Genomic DNA, 19753 nt, shown 5'->3' with positions numbered 1-19753 from the left:
CTAGCTAACATCTATCTACATACAAAAGGTCACCACAGTTGCTCAATTACACAGATTATATTTATTATGTATAAAATTGCGTCAGTTTTTTTTATAAAAATATATAGGTCCGCATTTATATTCGAAATGTAAGTACAAGTAATATAATAGACAACTTCGCTATTTAAGGTGGGACGCTTGTCACGTATCTGCTTGCTTGCTTGCTTTATCACGTATCAATTTATGTGTCAAACAAAAACGGAACGGGATACATCTTCCTGTCGTCGATAAAATACGACTATTCATTTAGGTACTTGAGTTAATTCCCCACTGAGGTTGCGGAGTCCTAATTTTGCTTTGCAACTTGTTGGATCATCGCTTACTATAGTTTTAGTTACTATGTATATTCCAGAAGCGCTGGTGGCCTAGCGGTAAGAGCGTGCGACTTGCAATCCGGAGGTCGCGGGTTCAAACCCCGGCTCGTACCAATGAGTTTTTCGGAACTTATGTACGAAATATCTTTTGATATTTACCAGTCGCTTTTCGGTGAAGGAAAACATCGTGAGGAAAACGGACTAATCCTAACAAGGCCTAGTTTACCCTCTGGGTTGGAAGGTCAGATGGCATTGGCAGTCGCTTTCATAAAAACTAGTGCCTACGCCAAATCTTGGGATTAGTTGTCAAGCGGACCCTAGGCTCTCTTGAGCCGTGGCAAAATGACGGGACAACGCGAAGAAGAAGAAGATGTATATTCCAGATCGTTCTTTTAGGAAATCCGTTTTATCGGCTTCCCAACATAATCTACTATCGCATCTATGAGAACACGTCCAATCAAATATAAAGCCGGCCGCTGTCGGGCCGATAACGTCAGTTTTCACTTTCTCAAGCTGATGTCGAGAAACGCTTTTCCGGCCCTGAGGGGAAATGCGTTCCACAGATTGTATGTTACCGAGTACCAAGTTTTCTAAGCTCTTCCGGTAGGTGTATATGGTATTAAGCTCTTACCGAATACCTTACCGGGTATTCATGGTTAATAAAAACATTGTCAATGCCCTTTATTTTGCGCAAAATTAATCAATATAGTGCCAGTTGTACGGATTCATAACTAACACTAACATAGCTAACCTACATTCGAGCGCTTTTTCTAGACAAAGGCATATCTAATGAGTAAGAATTTGTGCAAACCTAAAAATAAGAACTATAATTTACAAAATAGATCAGTTTACAAGTTAGGTTCGAGTCAGATTTGTACTAATCTGTCAATGACTGTCATTTTGAGTATTGTAATGTCAACCTGCTCTATGCTTTGATCCAACCCGACACGCACTACGCGCGGTCGTTTTTTTAGAGACAATAAAGTATATGTTTAGCTATATATGTAGTATTGAATACTCATGTGACATGTCACCTGAATGACAGGCCAAACTGGTGCATGAGAAACAGCACGAGTCGTTCAATACCACAAAAACTATCGGTGTTAATGCCTTTAATGGTGCATCGGAATCCGGTCGCAGTGTTTTGTTTCACTAATTACCTTTTTTGCGGCTTATTATGTATAGACGGTTTCTAGGCCTGTAAGTGGACTAATTGGTGATAAACTGGCGATAAGTGTGATCGGATGGGGATATTGAAAAACGTGGTGATTAGTGGCGTTTACGATCCGTTGTAGTTTCTTGGACGCTCTACATGCTCTCTGTATTGTGGAAATCGTTAACAACAATTTGCAGAACTCCGAAGATATTAATTTTTTTAATTTAGCATTTTCCCGGTTAAAATTATAGTGAAAAAATTTCTACATGACTTGTAGTGTTGAATCTTCTAACTTCTGATACAGGAACCTGTCGGCGTTTCTTGTGCAAAAAGGATATAGTTAACAATTTTCTACATGAGTTTTACATACATAGTGTTGAATCTTCTTCGCACTCTTGGTCTGGTTTTTCAATTGGCCTTTCGCGATACAAGTAAAGCTGATGTTAATTCTGCTGCACAGCTCTAAAGAAATTCCTAACAACAACTGTCATCAGATTTTAAGTAAGTAAGCATATCCAGGGAAACCACGCAACTCTGTACCGCGGCATTATAATATAAATGTCTTTTGCACGTGTGCATTCCTGCCCTGTGATTAAGACGATTACGCGAGAGCGGGACAAAGAGCATTCCATAACGGGTACGTTATGGAATCCTAATTATCTATGCCATAAGCCATAGTCTATGGTTATATCTGACGTCTGTATAAGATCTACTGACAATAATCTTAATTCATATTATTATAAAGTTCTAAAAATCAAGCACTTAATCTTCTATGGATCCATTTTGTTTTATTATTTGAGAAATGGATACATCATTAGAAGACGGTTAAGTGTTATGGAATTGTATAATAGGATTAGGAACTAGCTGCCTAGAGAACTGTTTTTATCAGAGCTACCTCTGTACCGCGTACCCACACATAGAAGTTATAATCAGGAGCCGATTTTTGAAATTCGAGCGCTCGATTTCGTCACTCGAAAATCTGTGGAACACGGCGAAATGCTATTTTTGAAATACGAGCGATAGAAATTGGAAATTTATCGGTATACCACTTGTTTTCAATTCTATTAGTAGAATTTAAATGCCTAAATTTAAATGTTGTGGAGATAGTATTAAATGGAGAACACGAAATTGAGCGATCGAAATTCAAAAATTGGCCCCCGGTAAGACAATAGCTTGCCTGTGCAATTACCATTATTAAAGAGCTGGTACTGATGATGAAAGGAAGTTAATGTATCTCGAAAAACGTACGGAACGGAACGCGGTTTAAAATGATCATACTGACAATAATACTTCAATTTAAATATATTAAAAGAATAAAGCTAAAGTTTACTCGGCGGGACACATCTTTTCAAAACATTACATCTTATAATCTACAAGCATTCAATAAAAAAATACAATTTAAATTCATATGAAATTAAAAAAAGAATCATACAGTAGGTTTGTACTTTCTTTACAGAAATCTGATGCACTAAATTGCTAATGCAGAATGAATATATCCACAAAAGGTCATTCGGGATACCTGGTGCAGTAAGCGCAAGCACTCCTCTTATGGAGTGTCGATATATTATTTTTTAATAAAGTGTACTCTACATTGTAACGCTTGGTTTTATTTTACAGGATGCAGAAGTCATTTTAAGGATAATCCTAATTACTTACGTATATTTATTAATGACAATACACTTGACTCTCTATCAAGCATATAGCACTGTGGGCTTTAATTAATAATGAAGTTAAAATTACGTTTTTGCCGTTTAATTCATGTTATATAAATTATTATTCAACTAGAAATATAGGAACTTAAGTAATAAAAGAGTAGGTAATACTAACATTTATCATTGTATTGTAAATTGTCATTTATTGCATTACTTCATTTACTTCCTTCAAGCTTTACCTGAGAACCCTACATTTTATGACATTATTTTAGCAATTTTGTATTCATTTACAGTTACGAAATATTTAAAGTTTATTACAATATCAGAGCCATGCTTATGATTATGAATTTTATAGCAGGTCGTAAACACATTCCACCTTTTCACCGCACCTCGCACTTCGCAGTCGCGTGGCAGTTAAAAAACATTAATAGAAAGTGTACTCACATGAGCACATTAAACCCTTAAGTTGCTTAGAAAAAAGTAAAATGTCAAACGGTTGCCGTAACGCCGTCCACCATACACGGGCAGACATCTGCCCGAAGAAGCTAAGTAATTGTTGGCGTTTAATTGCAGTTCGCAGCTGCCCGGCGGTTAATCTAAATGTCAACTATCAATTCATTGCCAATAACGACCCAAGGCCGACGTTTACCCGATCAACTGGATTGAACGGATGCCATGGCAGACGTTCTTGATGGTCCAGTCGGAATCAGAGTAGATAATAAAGTGACTGCTGCATTAATCTGAAATCTTTAAATGTCATTCAGGATTACTTAGCGTCCCACCTTAAATCGCACTAATGACTGTTCCTGACTAATAGGTCCTATTACGTACGTTACGTACTTAACGATTTATCGTTAATACTTCTTCCGATCTGGTTTACAATTTTCTATATTATATGTAAATATTTAATTAGCCGATTAGTCTTGAATTAGGTACTTAGTCTGATTTTTTGTGGCCTGTTAAAGAATGTAAACACAACGAGAAAACTGCATCACATTCTAAACGCAGCGCTGCGAATGGGAAACGAACGTTATGGTTGAATACCTGTGCCACGTGTTGTAAACCACTGTGTAAAAAACTAACTACTGGCGCGTGTTTCCACCAGCCCGTTGCATTTTTTTTAAAGGCAAACACCGTAAGTGTTATCTGCCATATGCCACCGACGCGTGCCCTATGAACGGCCCTCGCCTTGAGGCAAGCGGCCAACCGTTACCACATTTCATTAATTACTTTCAATGGTAAAATTGTTGTAAAAATTGGTTCATAATATTAATACTCATTTTATGTAGCAATATCAATCCGAGTCGTGTCGTTAAAACGAGGTAAACAACTATAACATGCACGATTAAATAATATGTTCAGTTTTTTCAATCTTTACGTAAACACACTGATATTTGTACCTGTTTTAGCGTATAAATATTCTGAAAAGCCAACCTCGAGGTTAGGCCCATATTACTTTACCTTATTTCGTATTTCAATCGTAAATTGATACTCCATATTTGTCGTTTGTTTCCTGCCGCGTACATTAGCGCGTTCATGATGTTTATTTAGATTGCATAAAATATCTGCATAATGGATTTTCGTGTGTTACGCCTTATTAGATTATCACCTTTGGTTGTGTAATATTATTTAAACTTTCACTGCATTGTGAATGGGTGCGGAAGTCCCGTCTGAGTCGAATGTGGAAAGAAACAGTGTCGAATTATGTTATGGACAGATGTTACGGGACCGGTAAGGGTCTTTGGGAATGCATATGTGATAAGGGGAGCGAGCCCACTTAGAAACTTGTACAGGTTGATCCGAAATCGTAAATATTTTAGATTAACATACATAGTTCTTTTTTATCGTACCTATGTGATCGCATTGGTAGAAGAGCCAACTGCAAAATTCAAGGTGTTTGGGCAGGAAAAGCCTTGGCAGACTTATATAATTCCTGAAATGAGGGTTCATGCCTACCGACTGAAATTGGCTTCATGGTGGTATCAGATGGGTATATTTGGGGGTCCCGATGGTCACCAAAAATACTGACAGATTTTGCTTTTCTGTGTCTACCAGTAAATTTCTATCTGCTGCCATTACTATTATTTCGGTATCAGATGCGTTAATTCAGCCCCCCCTTTTCGCACCGGAAGTGGCCTTCTTTTTTGTAATTTCGGTAAGTTCCGCCGTGACAGACTATACAATTCAGACTTAGCGTCACTTTTATGGGGAGTCATTGCGCATGTCATCGCGGTATCAAGTTGGTAAGAAATTTTGCAGTCAGCTCTTCTCTCTACCAAAATGTTTGAATTCGAACCAGTTTTGGTAGGTATTCGGTTTTAAAGAAGGAACTTTCATAAAACAATCGTTTTTCTTGCAAACTTTTTTGTAGCAAATGGATCAATGAAGGTTTTGTTTTATAATTTTCTAAATATGTACAATTATACGCTTCATAAATTACAGATTAATACGGCATATAATTAACTTATTATTAACCATGTTTGGTTTTCTTAATGAGTCAGTGCGCGAGCGTCACTGCTAAGTAATTTAAACAATGGGACAATACAGGTACAAATGGCCGTGTTTAATCAAATGTGAGCCCAATTAGCCACGATTACCAGAACCTTGAGTATCACCAAATGATTATTAATTGACGCGCGTCGTTAGTCAAATAGTAACAAAGCAGGTGGGTCGAGTAATACCAAAATATCTAACCGTCTCAAAAAATATTTTTGTATGTATGTATGTATGTATGTATATACTTTATTGTACATAGAAATAAAAACACGAAAAACACAGTTACAGAGTAAATTAAATACAACAAAGGCGAACTTATCCCTGTATGGGATCTCTTCCAGTTAACCTTTGAGGAAATGAGTAAAACAGAAGTAACGGTGAATGAATGACAAACACAAACAAAAGTGTACAATCACTGAAATTAGTGAAATGCACGTTTTGAATACACATTGATACAAATATACATAGATAGAAAAATAACCATAAAATAATGCATACATATATATATATAAATAAAAATAAATAAATATTCAATATATAATATAAATAAATATGAATTCGAACCAGAAAAGTAAAGGAAATTAAAAAAGTAGAAGTACTCCAAAGAACTAGGAAGTCGTAACCAAAGTATCGGAAAGCCACAATTTTTTAAGCTTCTCCTTGAGTGATGCTACAGATTGGGATTGCCTCACGGACACCGGAATCTCGTTCCATAACTTGACGGCATGGACAGTAAAGGATTTCTTGTATGTGCGCGTCGTATTGGAAGGAATCGTGAGTAAAAGATTGGTGCTTGATCGAAGGCGATGACCACTACCAGCAGCTAAATAACTAAACCTTTCGGAAAGGTAAGGTGGCGAAGCAGGATTAAATAGAACATTGAAAAGCAATGATAGGACATGCACATCTCGTCGACGACGAATCGGAAGCCAGCCAAGCTGAGATCGAAACTGGGATACATGATCAAACTTACGTAGACCGAAAATGTATCGAATACAAATATTTTGCAATCGCTCGAGTTTGTCCAGTAACTCCTCACTAAGGTCCAAGAAAGCAGTATCAGCGTAATCTAACAACGGGAGTAAAAGTGAACATGCGAGAGTTATTTTGGTTTGAAGAGGAAGGAAATTTTGAAGACGCCTTAGTGAGTGGAGAGACGCAAAAAGTTTATTGCTAATGTCAGAAACATGAGCTGACCAGGACAAGGTTTGATCAATGATGATACCCAAGTTCTTAACTGTAGAAGAAAAAGGGATAATTGTTCCATCAAAACGCACTTTGGGTACCACCATCTCTGACAATTTGGACACAAAATAAGGACCACCAATGACAATTGCCTGCGATTTTTTTGTATTAACTTTCAAACCAAACTTATTCGCCCAGTAACGAATTGACTCAAGGTCGCCATTTATTCTATCAACTAAAGATGAAAAATCATCAATGCTAGCCGCTGCGTAAATCTGTAAATCATCCGCGTAAAGGTGGAAGTTACAATTTAAGGACTCAGTAATGCCATTAATGAAGATCGAGAAAAGGAGAGGAGAGAGTATCCCTCCTTGGGGGACACCAGCAGAAAGGTCACACCACTCCGAGACCTTGTCGTCAACCTTGACACGCTGGCGCCTCCCAAAGAGATAGTTACGGAACCAAGACAAAGCTGCAGGAGAAACATTTAACGTACGAAGGATATGAAGGAGAATATCATTTTTGTATATGTAATATTTAATATATGATAATATTAAAAATATATGTTAAATATTTTATAATAATTTTGGTTTTTCTTTTATTCATCTTTAAGCCTATTATTTTTTATACGTAATATTTAATATATGTTAATATTAAAAATATATGTTAAATATTTTATAATAATTCTGGTTTTTTTTTATTCTACTTTAAACCTAATGTTTGAATTTAGTTTCTTTAGGAGAATATGATGTTTTACAACCTCTGGGCCTTCTGGGGTAATTTTTTTTTCAAATCCCAAATCATACAAGAGCTAATTACGCTCAAATGATATTAAGCACCAATCACAAGTCGCAATTTTTTTTTATCCATTGAACCTGAACCCAAAATTTATATTTCCAATTTCGCACAAGTTGATCACTTAAGCACCCTGTAAACCCGCTAATCGTCGGCTTGGGAGCCCGAAGCGGCGCCCGACCCGGCGCGCACACCTGGCCGTAACCATAGCGATCAAATCACAACCGATGACACTGCGCAGCGATCGATCCACACTTTAACGGTTTTCTATTGAACGGGGACACGGGTCGATACTGGCGGTTCAATAGGGACATATGACCTAGACGTAAAAATTGTATTATATTATGTAGTAAGTACACTTAGAACTTATGTAGCGATTTTTTGATGATTTGATTTAAAGCTACTTATTGTCATTCATATTCATCTAATTGTGATGCGTAGGTATGCCTTTTCTCTCAAAAGTACCTACGTTTTATATATTTAAAAAAAAATTGAAAATTTGGTGAATGATCATTAAACATTATCTTTTTCTGTGATGCGTGTCAATCTTTTAATAATACCAATAAGAAGTATTTTATAATCCAATTTAGAAGACTTGTTAGCAAGTGTCAAAACCAGCGATTAATAAAAAAAGTATGCAAAAAGTGCTTCTTTCTTAATTACACTTTTTATGTTTAGCATTTTAACAAATGTTTATTAAAAGTCATCTTTATTTATCACCTTATATAGCAAAAACTAATTAAAAATACGAGTAGCTTGAAATCGAATTTTGAAAATAACTTTTTTTATGCAAGGGCGCGTGCCAAACAGCCAAGCGTGGCGTGGCGTGGCGTATGGAGACGAGCAGATGACACGCGACCGTTATGCCAGGTGCAGTTTCTACCATAGACACGAACGATTTTAGCGACATCGCTATTGGCAGGCGGGAACAATTCTTTTCAGACGATTTTCTGTTTCCGGAATAGAATGTAGGTTTTCTTGTTGAGTTTAACTAAGTATTTTGGAAGATCAAAAACTTTCTAGAGGAAATAAATAAGGGAGCATCATGAAAAAAATAACATGTAAAAGACTTTACTGTCCTAATCATAATTGCATAAAGATAATAATTATGTAAAACAAAATGTTTATTAACTAACTATTATGCTTCTCAAAATACTAATATTATATCAGCATATTTTATAGGTAAAAGGTATTTTACAGGTTACGTAGTTAAAATTTCCTCATACATGTTTGCCTGAGTGAATTCCTCAATATACACGGTAACAGCATAGTACATCACGAATCGCAATTCACCACCATAATATTTTCTTTTTATTTATTACAAACTTACAGTACACTCCCTTTATGGTATGCAAGGTGCCTCGCAAATATTTCAAAATTGAATGCAATAAATTCGCAGATGTCATCTGTTCTCGTTACCATCAATAGTATCCTAACTACGCCGATAGTTTCAGCTGCCTGTCATGAATTTATCGGACGAGTTACCTTTAAGGAAGAATTCAATATATTTTCGTTACATCTGTTGTTTTTCTTATTAAAGCTTCAGGTTCAGGTGCTACATTACATTGTAGATGTTCATTTGTATCAGTTGCTATTGCTATTACTGTAGTTTATTAGCTACGTGTGTAGTTCCTAACCCTACTATTACTTAATTTATCTACTACTATTAAACCTATCTTACCTGCCAATGTAATGTATTGTACGTCAATGAAGCTTACAACTTCGTTTACATTATTATGATATATCAGCGAAAAATTTTTCACTTAATAAATATTTAGTAGTTTTATTTTCTAGCCTTCATTACCTGTCTTCCAGGTTTTTCTTTTTATTCGTGTCTAGCAGTAGGAGCAGAACTTTAGCTCAACAGTAGGACTTAGAAGTAGTGTAAAATATATCCCATAAAATTACTTCCAATAATTTGGCTCTACTCACTGCATATAGCGCTCTGCACTGATTATGATTTAGTAGCAGTCCAATTCCATAAAAATTAAGTTATTTCACGCACAGCAATAAAAAGCCAGTTATTAGAAATGGATTCTCCGCTAACAAGAGAGCGTATAACGTAATCTAAAGCGATGTAACCCGTCGCATAGCTAATGGACCGCGTCCGAGCGACTCCGATATGCTTTCGCCGATTGAGTGATTCCATTCCACGTTTAGAGATGTCAACATAAGCTTTAATCAGAGGGCCAATATTCGAGTTATACAGAGGCATCGCCATTCCGTTTTTCTCTCTGCTAATACTGTTTTCAGCTCCTGATTCGTCACTTAGCTGTCTCTTTAGCTGGATCCAGAAACACACGTCTCGCGTTTCCTCTGACTCTTATTTTTTTAGGGTTCCGTAGCCAAATGGCAAAAAACGGAACCCTTATAGATTCGTCATGTCCGTCTGTCTGTCCGATTCTGTCACAGCCACTTTTATCCGAAACTATAAGAGCTGTACTGTTCAAACTTGGTAAGTAGATGTGTTCTATGAACCGCATTAGGATGTTTACACAAAAATAGAAAAAAACAATAATTTTTGGGGGTTCCCCATACTTAGAACTGAAACTCAAAAAATCTTTTTTCATCAAACCCATACGTGTGGGGTATCTATGGATAGGTCTTAAAAAATGATATGGAGGTTTCTAATATCATTTTTTTCTAAAATGAATAGTTTGCGCGAGAGACACTTCCAAAGTGGTAAAATGTGTGTCCCCCCCCCCCCCCCGTAACTTCTAAAATAACAGAATGAAAAATCTAAAAAAAATATATGATATACATTGCCATGTAAACTTCCACCGAAAATTGGTTTGAACGAGATCTAGTAAGTAGTTTTTTTTTAATACGTCATGAAATTAAAAAAAAAAAAATTTTTCATCGTACCCATACGTGTGGGTATCTATGGATAGGTCTTCAAAAATGATATTAATGTTTCTAATATCATTTTTTTCTAAACTGAATAGTTTGCCCTCTCGCGCATGAGAGGAGGCCTGTGCCCAGCAGTGGGACGTATATAGGCTAAATTATTATATTATAATAGTTTGCGCGAGAGAACCTTCCAAAGTGAAAAAAAGTGTGTCCCCCCCCCCCCCTGTAACTTCTAAAATAACATTGTTTTGAATGAGATCAAGTGAGTAGTTTTTTTTTAATACGTCATAAAATTTTAAAAATTTTTTTTTCATCAAACATATTCGTGTAAGGTATGTATGGATAGGTCTTCAAAAATGATAGTTAGGTTCCTAATATCATTTTTTTCTAAACTGAATAGTTTGCGCGTGAGACACTTCCAAAGTGGTAAAATGTGTGTCCAAAGTGGTAAAATGTTGAACAAGATCTAGTAAGAAGATTTTTTTTTAATACGTCTTAAATTGTACGGAACCCTTCATGCGCGAGTCCGACTCGCACTTGTTTCACCTTATTTTATTCTCTCATTGTTCTGCTGTAGCAGATGTCCCAACATATTTCCCTTGTTGTTTTCAATCATTGTTAGCAAACATCTCACCTACCAAACTCATGTTTTTTCATGTGTTCTCGCAATTTCTATCGAGCCTCTCGGCAGTAGGTACCTAAACGATTTTTCGAGTTTCAATGTTGGCGCGGTAGAGTCGACATGTTATTTTGGTTTCTGATTCCAAAGGAAAAACCTCATTTCGATTTTGATGTAAATTTAGTAATCCATCCGAAATTAATAACTAAAATAAAGTGTTAGTAAATATCACGGTATATTAAGAAACTTTTGTAGAATTGAAGCCCTTGTTTCTTACAGACAAAATTATCAGTTTTTGAAACTTTTTGAACGTGTACACTAGGTAAGTACTTATTTCAAACCGAGATGAATACCTATCATTTACTTCGATATTTAAAAGCCATATGTTTAACGGATTATTTTACGCGACCAAAAATGTTAGAAAAAATAACCGATAGTGAGTTTTTCTTTAAAGAAAATCTATACTGGGTACGTTGGTACCATTTAGAGTTCAAACGTCTAAGAACAATGACACTCACAAAGTACCTACATAGTTATATCATTGTGTTGCCTGATGCTTTAAAATTCAATGTCACACCATTGAACAGGCAAATTACAGCATTGTGTCTACTCAAGCGTCACGAAACAAAAAGAAAGAGGTGGAAGTGTTGGGGTGCCTTGACGGCTTGAAGGTGACACATTCTACTTCAGATATACAGCCAGCATCAAATAGTTAGTATTAGTGACAGCCTAAGTAACCAAATGTCCTATTGTTTCCAACAAAAGTGTTATAATACTTGCAATATATTTGGCAACATAGGCTGTCACTGTCTATTTGAATCTGATAAGAATGGTAAGCAACGATGTTCACTGTGCTCCCCTGCGAAGAATTTAGCATTTGTATAGAGCTCAGGGGTTTGCCAGCAATCGTAAAGGGATTCGGAACAATCGACAGGTATCAGAGACAGGGTAGGTCTATCTATAACCAGACTTTTTTGGTGGGTTTTTCGTCATTTAAGTATTAGGGCTTCGAGGGGCCCAAAGTTGAAGAAAGCCTTACTTAACGGTTACTTACTTGTATATGAAAACTTGTCAACCTCCCTTACCCCTAAGTTATTTGAAAGACATAGGTAGTGTTAAGCAAAAATGCTGCCCAATTTTAGGCTCTCCATTATCTATCACGTCCAATATTAGTATTACCCAAACACGTTCTTAGCAGGTGCAGTAGGTACCTACAGATATAGGCAGGTATGTCTTTAAAATAAAAGGAAGCAGATGGATATTGAAATTTCTGAAAGGCCAGCTGATAACCGTTTGAAGGTGTTCAAGATTGATAACACAATCGACAAGGTAAGTAACTTAATAACCACCTACCATTATCATTTTTGCTTAACATTGACAATTACCAACATCGCAGCCACTGTAATGAGATATACTCATGTTAAATTAAAATTGTGGATTATTACATTAACTAATTAGCAACTTTAGTAGGCTGCCATAAGACAGTAGGTACAATACAAGGGTGTTAAATAGGAGATTAAATAGGTCAATGATAGCACTTGAAGGTTTTCAGCATTCTGCCAATGGTTGGGCAAGCAAAAAGACAGGTTTCGTACTTAGTAAGCGATTATGCTTATGACGGTACTAATTATACATGCTGACCTAATCAGAACTTATTGTTTTGAGAACTGGAACACATTCAAACTACCTACTTAAGCGTCAATCTGCACTGCACTGTTGTTTTGATTTCATAATAAGATATAGAGATTGACTCTACCACACACCGAGTCTAAATATCAGCTCAGCCTTTCATATATTATGTGTGAGGTTCAAACCTTGATTGTGCTGTATATAGAGCAGAAAAAACCTTTCTCCAAAAAATATAAAAATATGACTAAAAATTCGGTCAGGATCCTTATCATACACAGGCAGGAGGTTGATGGTACCTAATGCAATATTTAAAGCATTAGAAAAGTCCCTACGTTAACGTAAGAATTAGACGTACGCTGCGTAATGTTCAGAATCCTTAGTGTAAATTTATTCGATAGCGAAACGTGACGTCCGCGTTTGCGTTAGTTAAGTCTCATTTGGTATGGAATTTTGAGATTCCAAAACGTGCCGCTTGGCGCGCTGTTTCTAAATCCCATACAAAATGAGACATAACGCAAACACGTACGTCACGTCTCGCTATCGAATAAATTTACATTATGGGTACAGGGCTATAACCGCGAAAATCAGAGTTCGTCAATTGCGGGCATTTTTTTCTGCCACTCTGACAACGTATTAGTGCGAATAGTGAGAGTAAAAGAGAAAGATCCCCACAATTTGCGAATTGCGGTTTTCGCGGTAGGCCCCCAGATGCTCTCATATTATTTCCATTAATTTTACACGTACAACTAAAATCAATATAAAATACACGTTACTGCTCTTTCTTCACACTTGAAAATACGTTATCCCGTATCCCCTATTCAAAAAACAAATGTAACTGTATGGCCGAATTTATGTAGGTAGGTTATCCTCGTAAGGCCACCATACAAAATTCTCGTATTTTTAATTGAAACTTTATTGTTTAAGTAAATTGGAATGAATTTAATTTGTTCAAAAGCAATGAAACAAAAGACACCATATTTTTTTTTGTTTTTGGAAGGTTCGAATTAGATTGCAAATTGCAACGAATATGTACATCGTAATGTACATTGAGCTTTACGAGGATATGTAGGTTTACCAAGATTAATATAATTTACAATGCTTTTTGACACCAGTTTCTTTGTTTTTCTTGCATGTTGTATGAATAATTCTGTATCGGAATGTACAATCTTCATTTCCGTTGACAAGTGCAACTTTTAACCTACCCAGCCTAGATATGTTAATAGTTTGCATCACAACTTGTTACCATATTTCAAATCCTAATTCCATTGTCATCTTTATGCTAAACGTTTGCGAAAGCAACACCGGCTGTCAAAAGTGTCAAAACTAGTTCATTAAATATACAAGTCGTAGTGACGACATAATTCCTCTGGTACCGGTGATTAGTGATTATTAGTAGCCATTAGTAATATTAGTGGTTCGACTTGTGGAATACGGGGCAATAAAAAGAAGCAAATGTGATTACGGCGCCAGTAGGTAATAAATTCATAGAAGTGGTTTTTAGAGCGTTTCCACATTGTGCGATCCGGTGTCGGATCCGATTACAAAGTAAAATATATAAAAATACTTTCATTTATTTGTTTAAAGAAATCTTTAACCCCTAAAAGTTGATGCCATACCTAGTAGGGCACTCTCTAGCACAGGTCACCAAATTTATTGTTTTAGTAAACTCAAGTAAAAACGAACCGCGATGTTCATTTTATTTTTAGAACCGGACCCCTGAAGAAACTAATTGGTGACCCCTGCTCTAGCAGTTACCTTTCTCCAAGGGTCATCCGACAGTCCGAGATCCGATATGTTTAAACACAGACAGGAACACAAGTATTTCGTTTAGTAATTTACAGACGTCTGCCTTTTTAACTGTTCTTTAACATATTAAGTATTTGTAATTAAAAAATAATTAAACATCATACTAAGACAGAGGCAAGATGCACGACGCAGGCTTCGTCAATATAACGTAAACAGGCAAAAAAACATCCATAACACCCTTCGTCAACAGTGTCAACACATTATGCACTTATCACCCAACTCTTGTAAATTGTTAACAAATCTTGTAAATTTAGCTAAAGAACAAACATTTCGAAAACTATGAACGACGTAGAACATTCATAGAATCCTAAAATAACGATCATCGGTACTATCTAAGCTATATTGAATAAACTTAATATTCCATTTTCTCCCATAAATATACCTATTATTGTCACTATTATCTGTCCCTAGTTGCATAAAAGCCTGTCACGACAACCTATTAAGATGAACATTTACAGTTCAGAACCATTCCCGATTTCAATTTAACCCAAAACCGCAGCTGCAGCTAACGTCCCGTTTAAGCCTAGGTCCTTAGGTCATGAGCATAACAGATACCTATCGAACTAAAAGGTCAACCTTGAATACGGTTAAATTTATAAAAATGGATAATATCATTTTAACTGAAGCCAAAGGTTAAAACCGTTATATAAGTGTCGCTAACTTAAATTTCTACCGCTACTTCCTCTGCGAGTCAATCAAATCTATGTACCTACGTATTAATATTTTTTATTGAAGGGAAGATATATATTTTTATAATATAACTTCCTTTAAAAATTTGCTTAGTTCATTAAAATCTTGCTATTTTATTGTAGTATTGGGTAGTAACTAGTACCTATTGGAAATTAATTTAATTTCATATCACTTTATGTGCACATAGGAAGGTTTAAATGAATAAAATCAACAGTAAAAGAAATATGTAAGAATATGTATGTACAAATTCAAGGTGCAGTGTTTAATTTAATACTATCATTACGCCTATAGATACCACACTACACCTTTTTCACAGTCCAAGCCAACTACACGACATGAATATTTAAATAAGCAAATAAGTAAAAGTCCGCAGTGTGCATTATGTCCAGAAGCCACAGAGAATGTAGGTTTGTATTTGTTCTGTGAATCACCGAGTGTCGAACAGTAGTTCAGTTCCAATGCAAACAATTGAATCATAGAAAACCGCGAACGTGCTGGCCAAGTTATACACTTTACATCGATCATTATTGTACCTGCTAACTACATGAATGGTTGAAAAAAATAGTTAAAAACATAATACCTAATCTTCCTTAATGGTTCCCTATCGTTCGTTCGTATTCGATATTGTACTATGTACTCTAAAAAAACTGAAGATTCTAAATTAAATTAACCGACATAGAGGGTGAAGCATATAAGAAAATAAGAAAGCAAACATTTTTCCTTCTTGCTAGAAACCTTTGACCGGTCATTTTTTTCTGGCATAAATATAGGGGAGCGGAGACGAAATCAGTTGTCCGCGGCCCGTACCCTTGCACTGCAAAGCATTTCAATGACGCCGCGCGCTGCACAATAGATTCTGCAACGGTTTTAAACATCTGCCCGCGACTCCGCGTTCGTGATATGCCATTATTGTTATTACCTCGCGCCACTTTGCATGTTAACAAGAATTTAGTTATATTTTCTACGCAAGATTTGTACCTAACGTTTTCCCATGACGCACAAAAAATGAAACAGATAATTCTTCCTTAACCATAGAACTAGCCTTCACGCATGGCCGGCGTCTCCCAAATCATAGGCTTTATAATGGACCAAGAAATTACGTCATTTGGGCACGTCATTACGCGGCACCTTAGACACGCTTTTCCCACGGGTCATTTACATTTACTTTGTTCTTTGCAGGATGTCCAACTTCCAACGAACGCGAAGTAAGGTATGGTGGGGAGATTCACCGCCGAACATCGGCAGCCCAGTGGCGCAGCCTGCGGACTGGAACCATAACAGGGTCCAGGACGACTGGGAGCCTCAGCTCCCACACTGGATCGCCAATCAGCCCGAACAAGAGAGGAACGTCAGCGTCGAAAATATTGCGCAGCCTAATGCAGCTCAAAACCAGTGGCCCCTGCGCCACGGCAGCCCCGGAAGTCACAAGAGCCAAGACTCGGGGTTCTCAGACTCTGACAGCTCTCCACCTCCTTCGCAATACTATCCCTCCCCTGAAGACTCTAAAAACAAATCTGCAAACAGCAGCGATTCCAATAACAATGAAAATATCACTGTCAAACAAGCCATCGATTTTCAAAACACACCCAGCCGAGACGTTGTTGATGCAAATGTATTAGAGGTTAGTGGAATGAAGACGCCGGTGCCCAAGCCAAGAAACCGAAGCAGCAGTCTCATACAGACTCCTTACGACTTGCAGAAATATTATGAAATACATAACGATGAAGAACATATGGAACTTCTTAAAGATAAGGAACATGAAGACAAATATCCTAGTCCAAAGAATATTAACAATGAAGATTCGCAAACAGATAAAACGTCTAAAAATATAACTACTAAGAATGCCAAAGCTAACGGTGGCAAAGAGAATACAAATCTTAATGTAAGCAATAAAGAAAATAACCCAAATAACAGTGCAATACTCAGAGATACCAAAGATGTACCGGTAAAAAATATAAATATTATTAGTCCGTCCAAGAAATATCCAGTGAAAAAGTCTTTCATATCGAGTACAGAGAGTGATAGTTCAAAAGTTATCAAAGTAGCAAAAGTTAAAGATTTAGAAACAAGTAAAAATAAATCAGATGAAAGTTTAGAATACATAAAACTAGCCGACAATAATGAGATCGCAGTTAATAACCAGCCAAGGAACAGAACTCCAATATCTAACATATCTTACACACCAACAGAGAGGAGTACAGCAACAAAACCTGAATATAAACGTAGTATGTCCAATGAAGATAACCTTCCAATTACAACTACACCAAAATTCCAAAGAAATAGATTAAACAAATCTCTTAACTTTGAAGCACAGAGGTTAGACCAGCAAATACTTAATATTCAAGACGGCTACCATTCTTTAGGATACATTGACGAGGAACCGGCTAAAGAAGACAAAGATGAAGTCCATAAACCTGCCAATGCTTTGTTGGCCAAAAACATTATGGACAGTCTTCATCTTAAACCTTCAAAGAAACCTGGCCCTAAATCTAAACAACGAATGGCAACAAAGAGTGACAAAAACAAAGATATATTCAGGATATTCCCAGGGAAGAAAGAGAAGCCAGGCGTCGTTGAAACTCATGCCGGTGGTATCTTAAATGGAAGTAGAGTACCCTCTCTCGGTCTGCCGAGAACACAGGAACAAAACTCGTGGGTCATTGTCGGTTACCCAGAACAAGAAATGTTACTTCCCAATTACAATGAAAGGTTAGTGGGTACTGATAGCGACATCAACTTAAGGGCTAAAGACTCGGAAGGCGACGATAATCACTTTAGAATAAATCGGATATCACCTCCACCACAATTCCAAGACAAACTAAAAATTCCATACGACACAGATTCTAAAACAGACAGGAATTTATCACACGATACGAAACGGGAGAAGTTAAAAGATGATGAGCCGAATTTTTCAGACGTCCAATGTAATCTAGCCTGTACATCTACGCCAAAAATGCTAGCTCCTCATGAATACATGAAAGGGGCGCCACTAAGGAGTTCCGCTAAGAATCCTCGTAGAGTAAATCTGTTAGAAAATTTTAATAGCGGGTAAGCAGTAAACTCTATTTACCGTATTATTTTCTAATACTTTATTGGACTGACAAGTCTAATTATTTTCTTTTTGTTACAGCTTAGTATTGAATAATCAGAATGAAATTTTATACCGAGAGCGAAGCATAGACCAGACAGCTTTGGAGCGGCTTTGTGAGAGGAAGCCAGAGCCGGTTCAATACTGGCTGTGCGACTTGGTGGGCTCGTGTGAGAACGAGTGCATGACAACGCTGCAGAGCAAGCCGCTGGGAGCGGAGATGAAGGCTATGGTGTCCGCTAGTTCTGCTACTATTACAGGGAATATTAAGAAAGTGCAGACTCATGGACAGATTATAGTGCATCAGTACAGTGATGTCATCCGGTAAGTGTAGATTCTTCTGGTCTCTTCTTCCTCTAGTGATATTTATTGTGGGAGAGGCTGACGATCAATTTGAATTATATGGCCTTTATGTATGATTCTAAACTGAAGTAGTCATATCCAAATCTTCTAAGCCGTGCTTTAATGATTTCAAAAAATCTTGATCTTCTTTGTCAGGCCCTCATTACTGAGGATCCGCTTAGTTTTTATTAACTGCGAGCTCCTGTGATTTGTCCATCGGTCTCGATCTCCTGTGGCCTTCACCGCTTGATGGAGTTTGCCTTTTTAATTTGGTCAGAACATCTAGCGCTCTAATCTTGATAGTACTTAATCTTGATAGGTACTAACCGCCTTTTTAACCTACCTTTTTTCAATTGCAGGCAACTAGAAGCCAACACTCCAAACGAAGAACAGATCTGCCTCCTAGTAGCAAACATCAACGAGTTCGTCTTAGCACACAGCATAACCCTAAACACGAAGCCTCCAGGGGAAACTCCGGAACGATGGGACAAGATCAAGAAGTCCTTGCAATTGTACCTACAGAAACTCATAGACATCGGGGAAGACGTGAAGGTGGAACTTAACGAGAGCACGATAGAATGCGACGTGGTGCTGAACCATTTAGAATCTTTAAGTGGGATTTTCTTAGAAACTACCAAAGCGGTTTTGGTACAACAAATGAAGGTAAAAAAACTAACAATCCCAAAATTTTTGCTCACCATAATTTTTTCCAACGAGATTTATGTCTATGGTTTTATTAACTAACAGCAACACTCTTCTTAACTGTCGATCGGTGGACCTTATGCGCTTTGTAATAAGTTACGGGTACTTATCAGTCACTGACAGTGCAAAACTGACATACTAACACGTACTTATATGCGAGTACGAGCAAGATGCATAGAAAGTAAGGTACGTTCTCGATAGCGTTTATGTCCTGGTGGTAGCCACAAAGGTCCACCGATGGACAGTTAACAGTGTGGGCGAAAGTACCTATCGTATTCATCATCACGGACATAAATTCTATCGGAAAAAAATTCAATTACAACATAAAAAGGTTGAAGTTATTAAACAGCAATGCAACTAATATATAAAATTGTCTTTTCAAGTCATTAC

The 19753-nt window shown here is 36.9% G+C and overlaps 1 protein-coding gene across 1 annotated transcript in view; it reads left to right on the top strand.

Moving 5' to 3' along the window:
- The window catches only part of LOC133524957 (uncharacterized), a 31203-nt gene that overhangs the window by 8162 nt on the left and 3288 nt on the right, over positions 1-19753 (top strand). The window contains exons 2-4 of the mRNA XM_061861124.1: positions 16411-18279; positions 18362-18643; positions 19021-19324. Of these exons, the coding sequence (XP_061717108.1) occupies positions 16412-18279; positions 18362-18643; positions 19021-19324 (2454 nt within the window). The 5' untranslated portion in view covers position 16411. The remainder of the gene's footprint in view (positions 1-16410; positions 18280-18361; positions 18644-19020; positions 19325-19753) is intronic.

This window comes from Cydia pomonella, chromosome 14, assembly GCF_033807575.1.
Source record: "Cydia pomonella isolate Wapato2018A chromosome 14, ilCydPomo1, whole genome shotgun sequence".
NCBI classification, from domain to species: Eukaryota; Metazoa; Arthropoda; class Insecta; order Lepidoptera; family Tortricidae; genus Cydia; species Cydia pomonella.
Note: the sequence above shows the minus strand (reverse complement) of the source record. Positions and strands in the feature narration are given on the sequence as shown.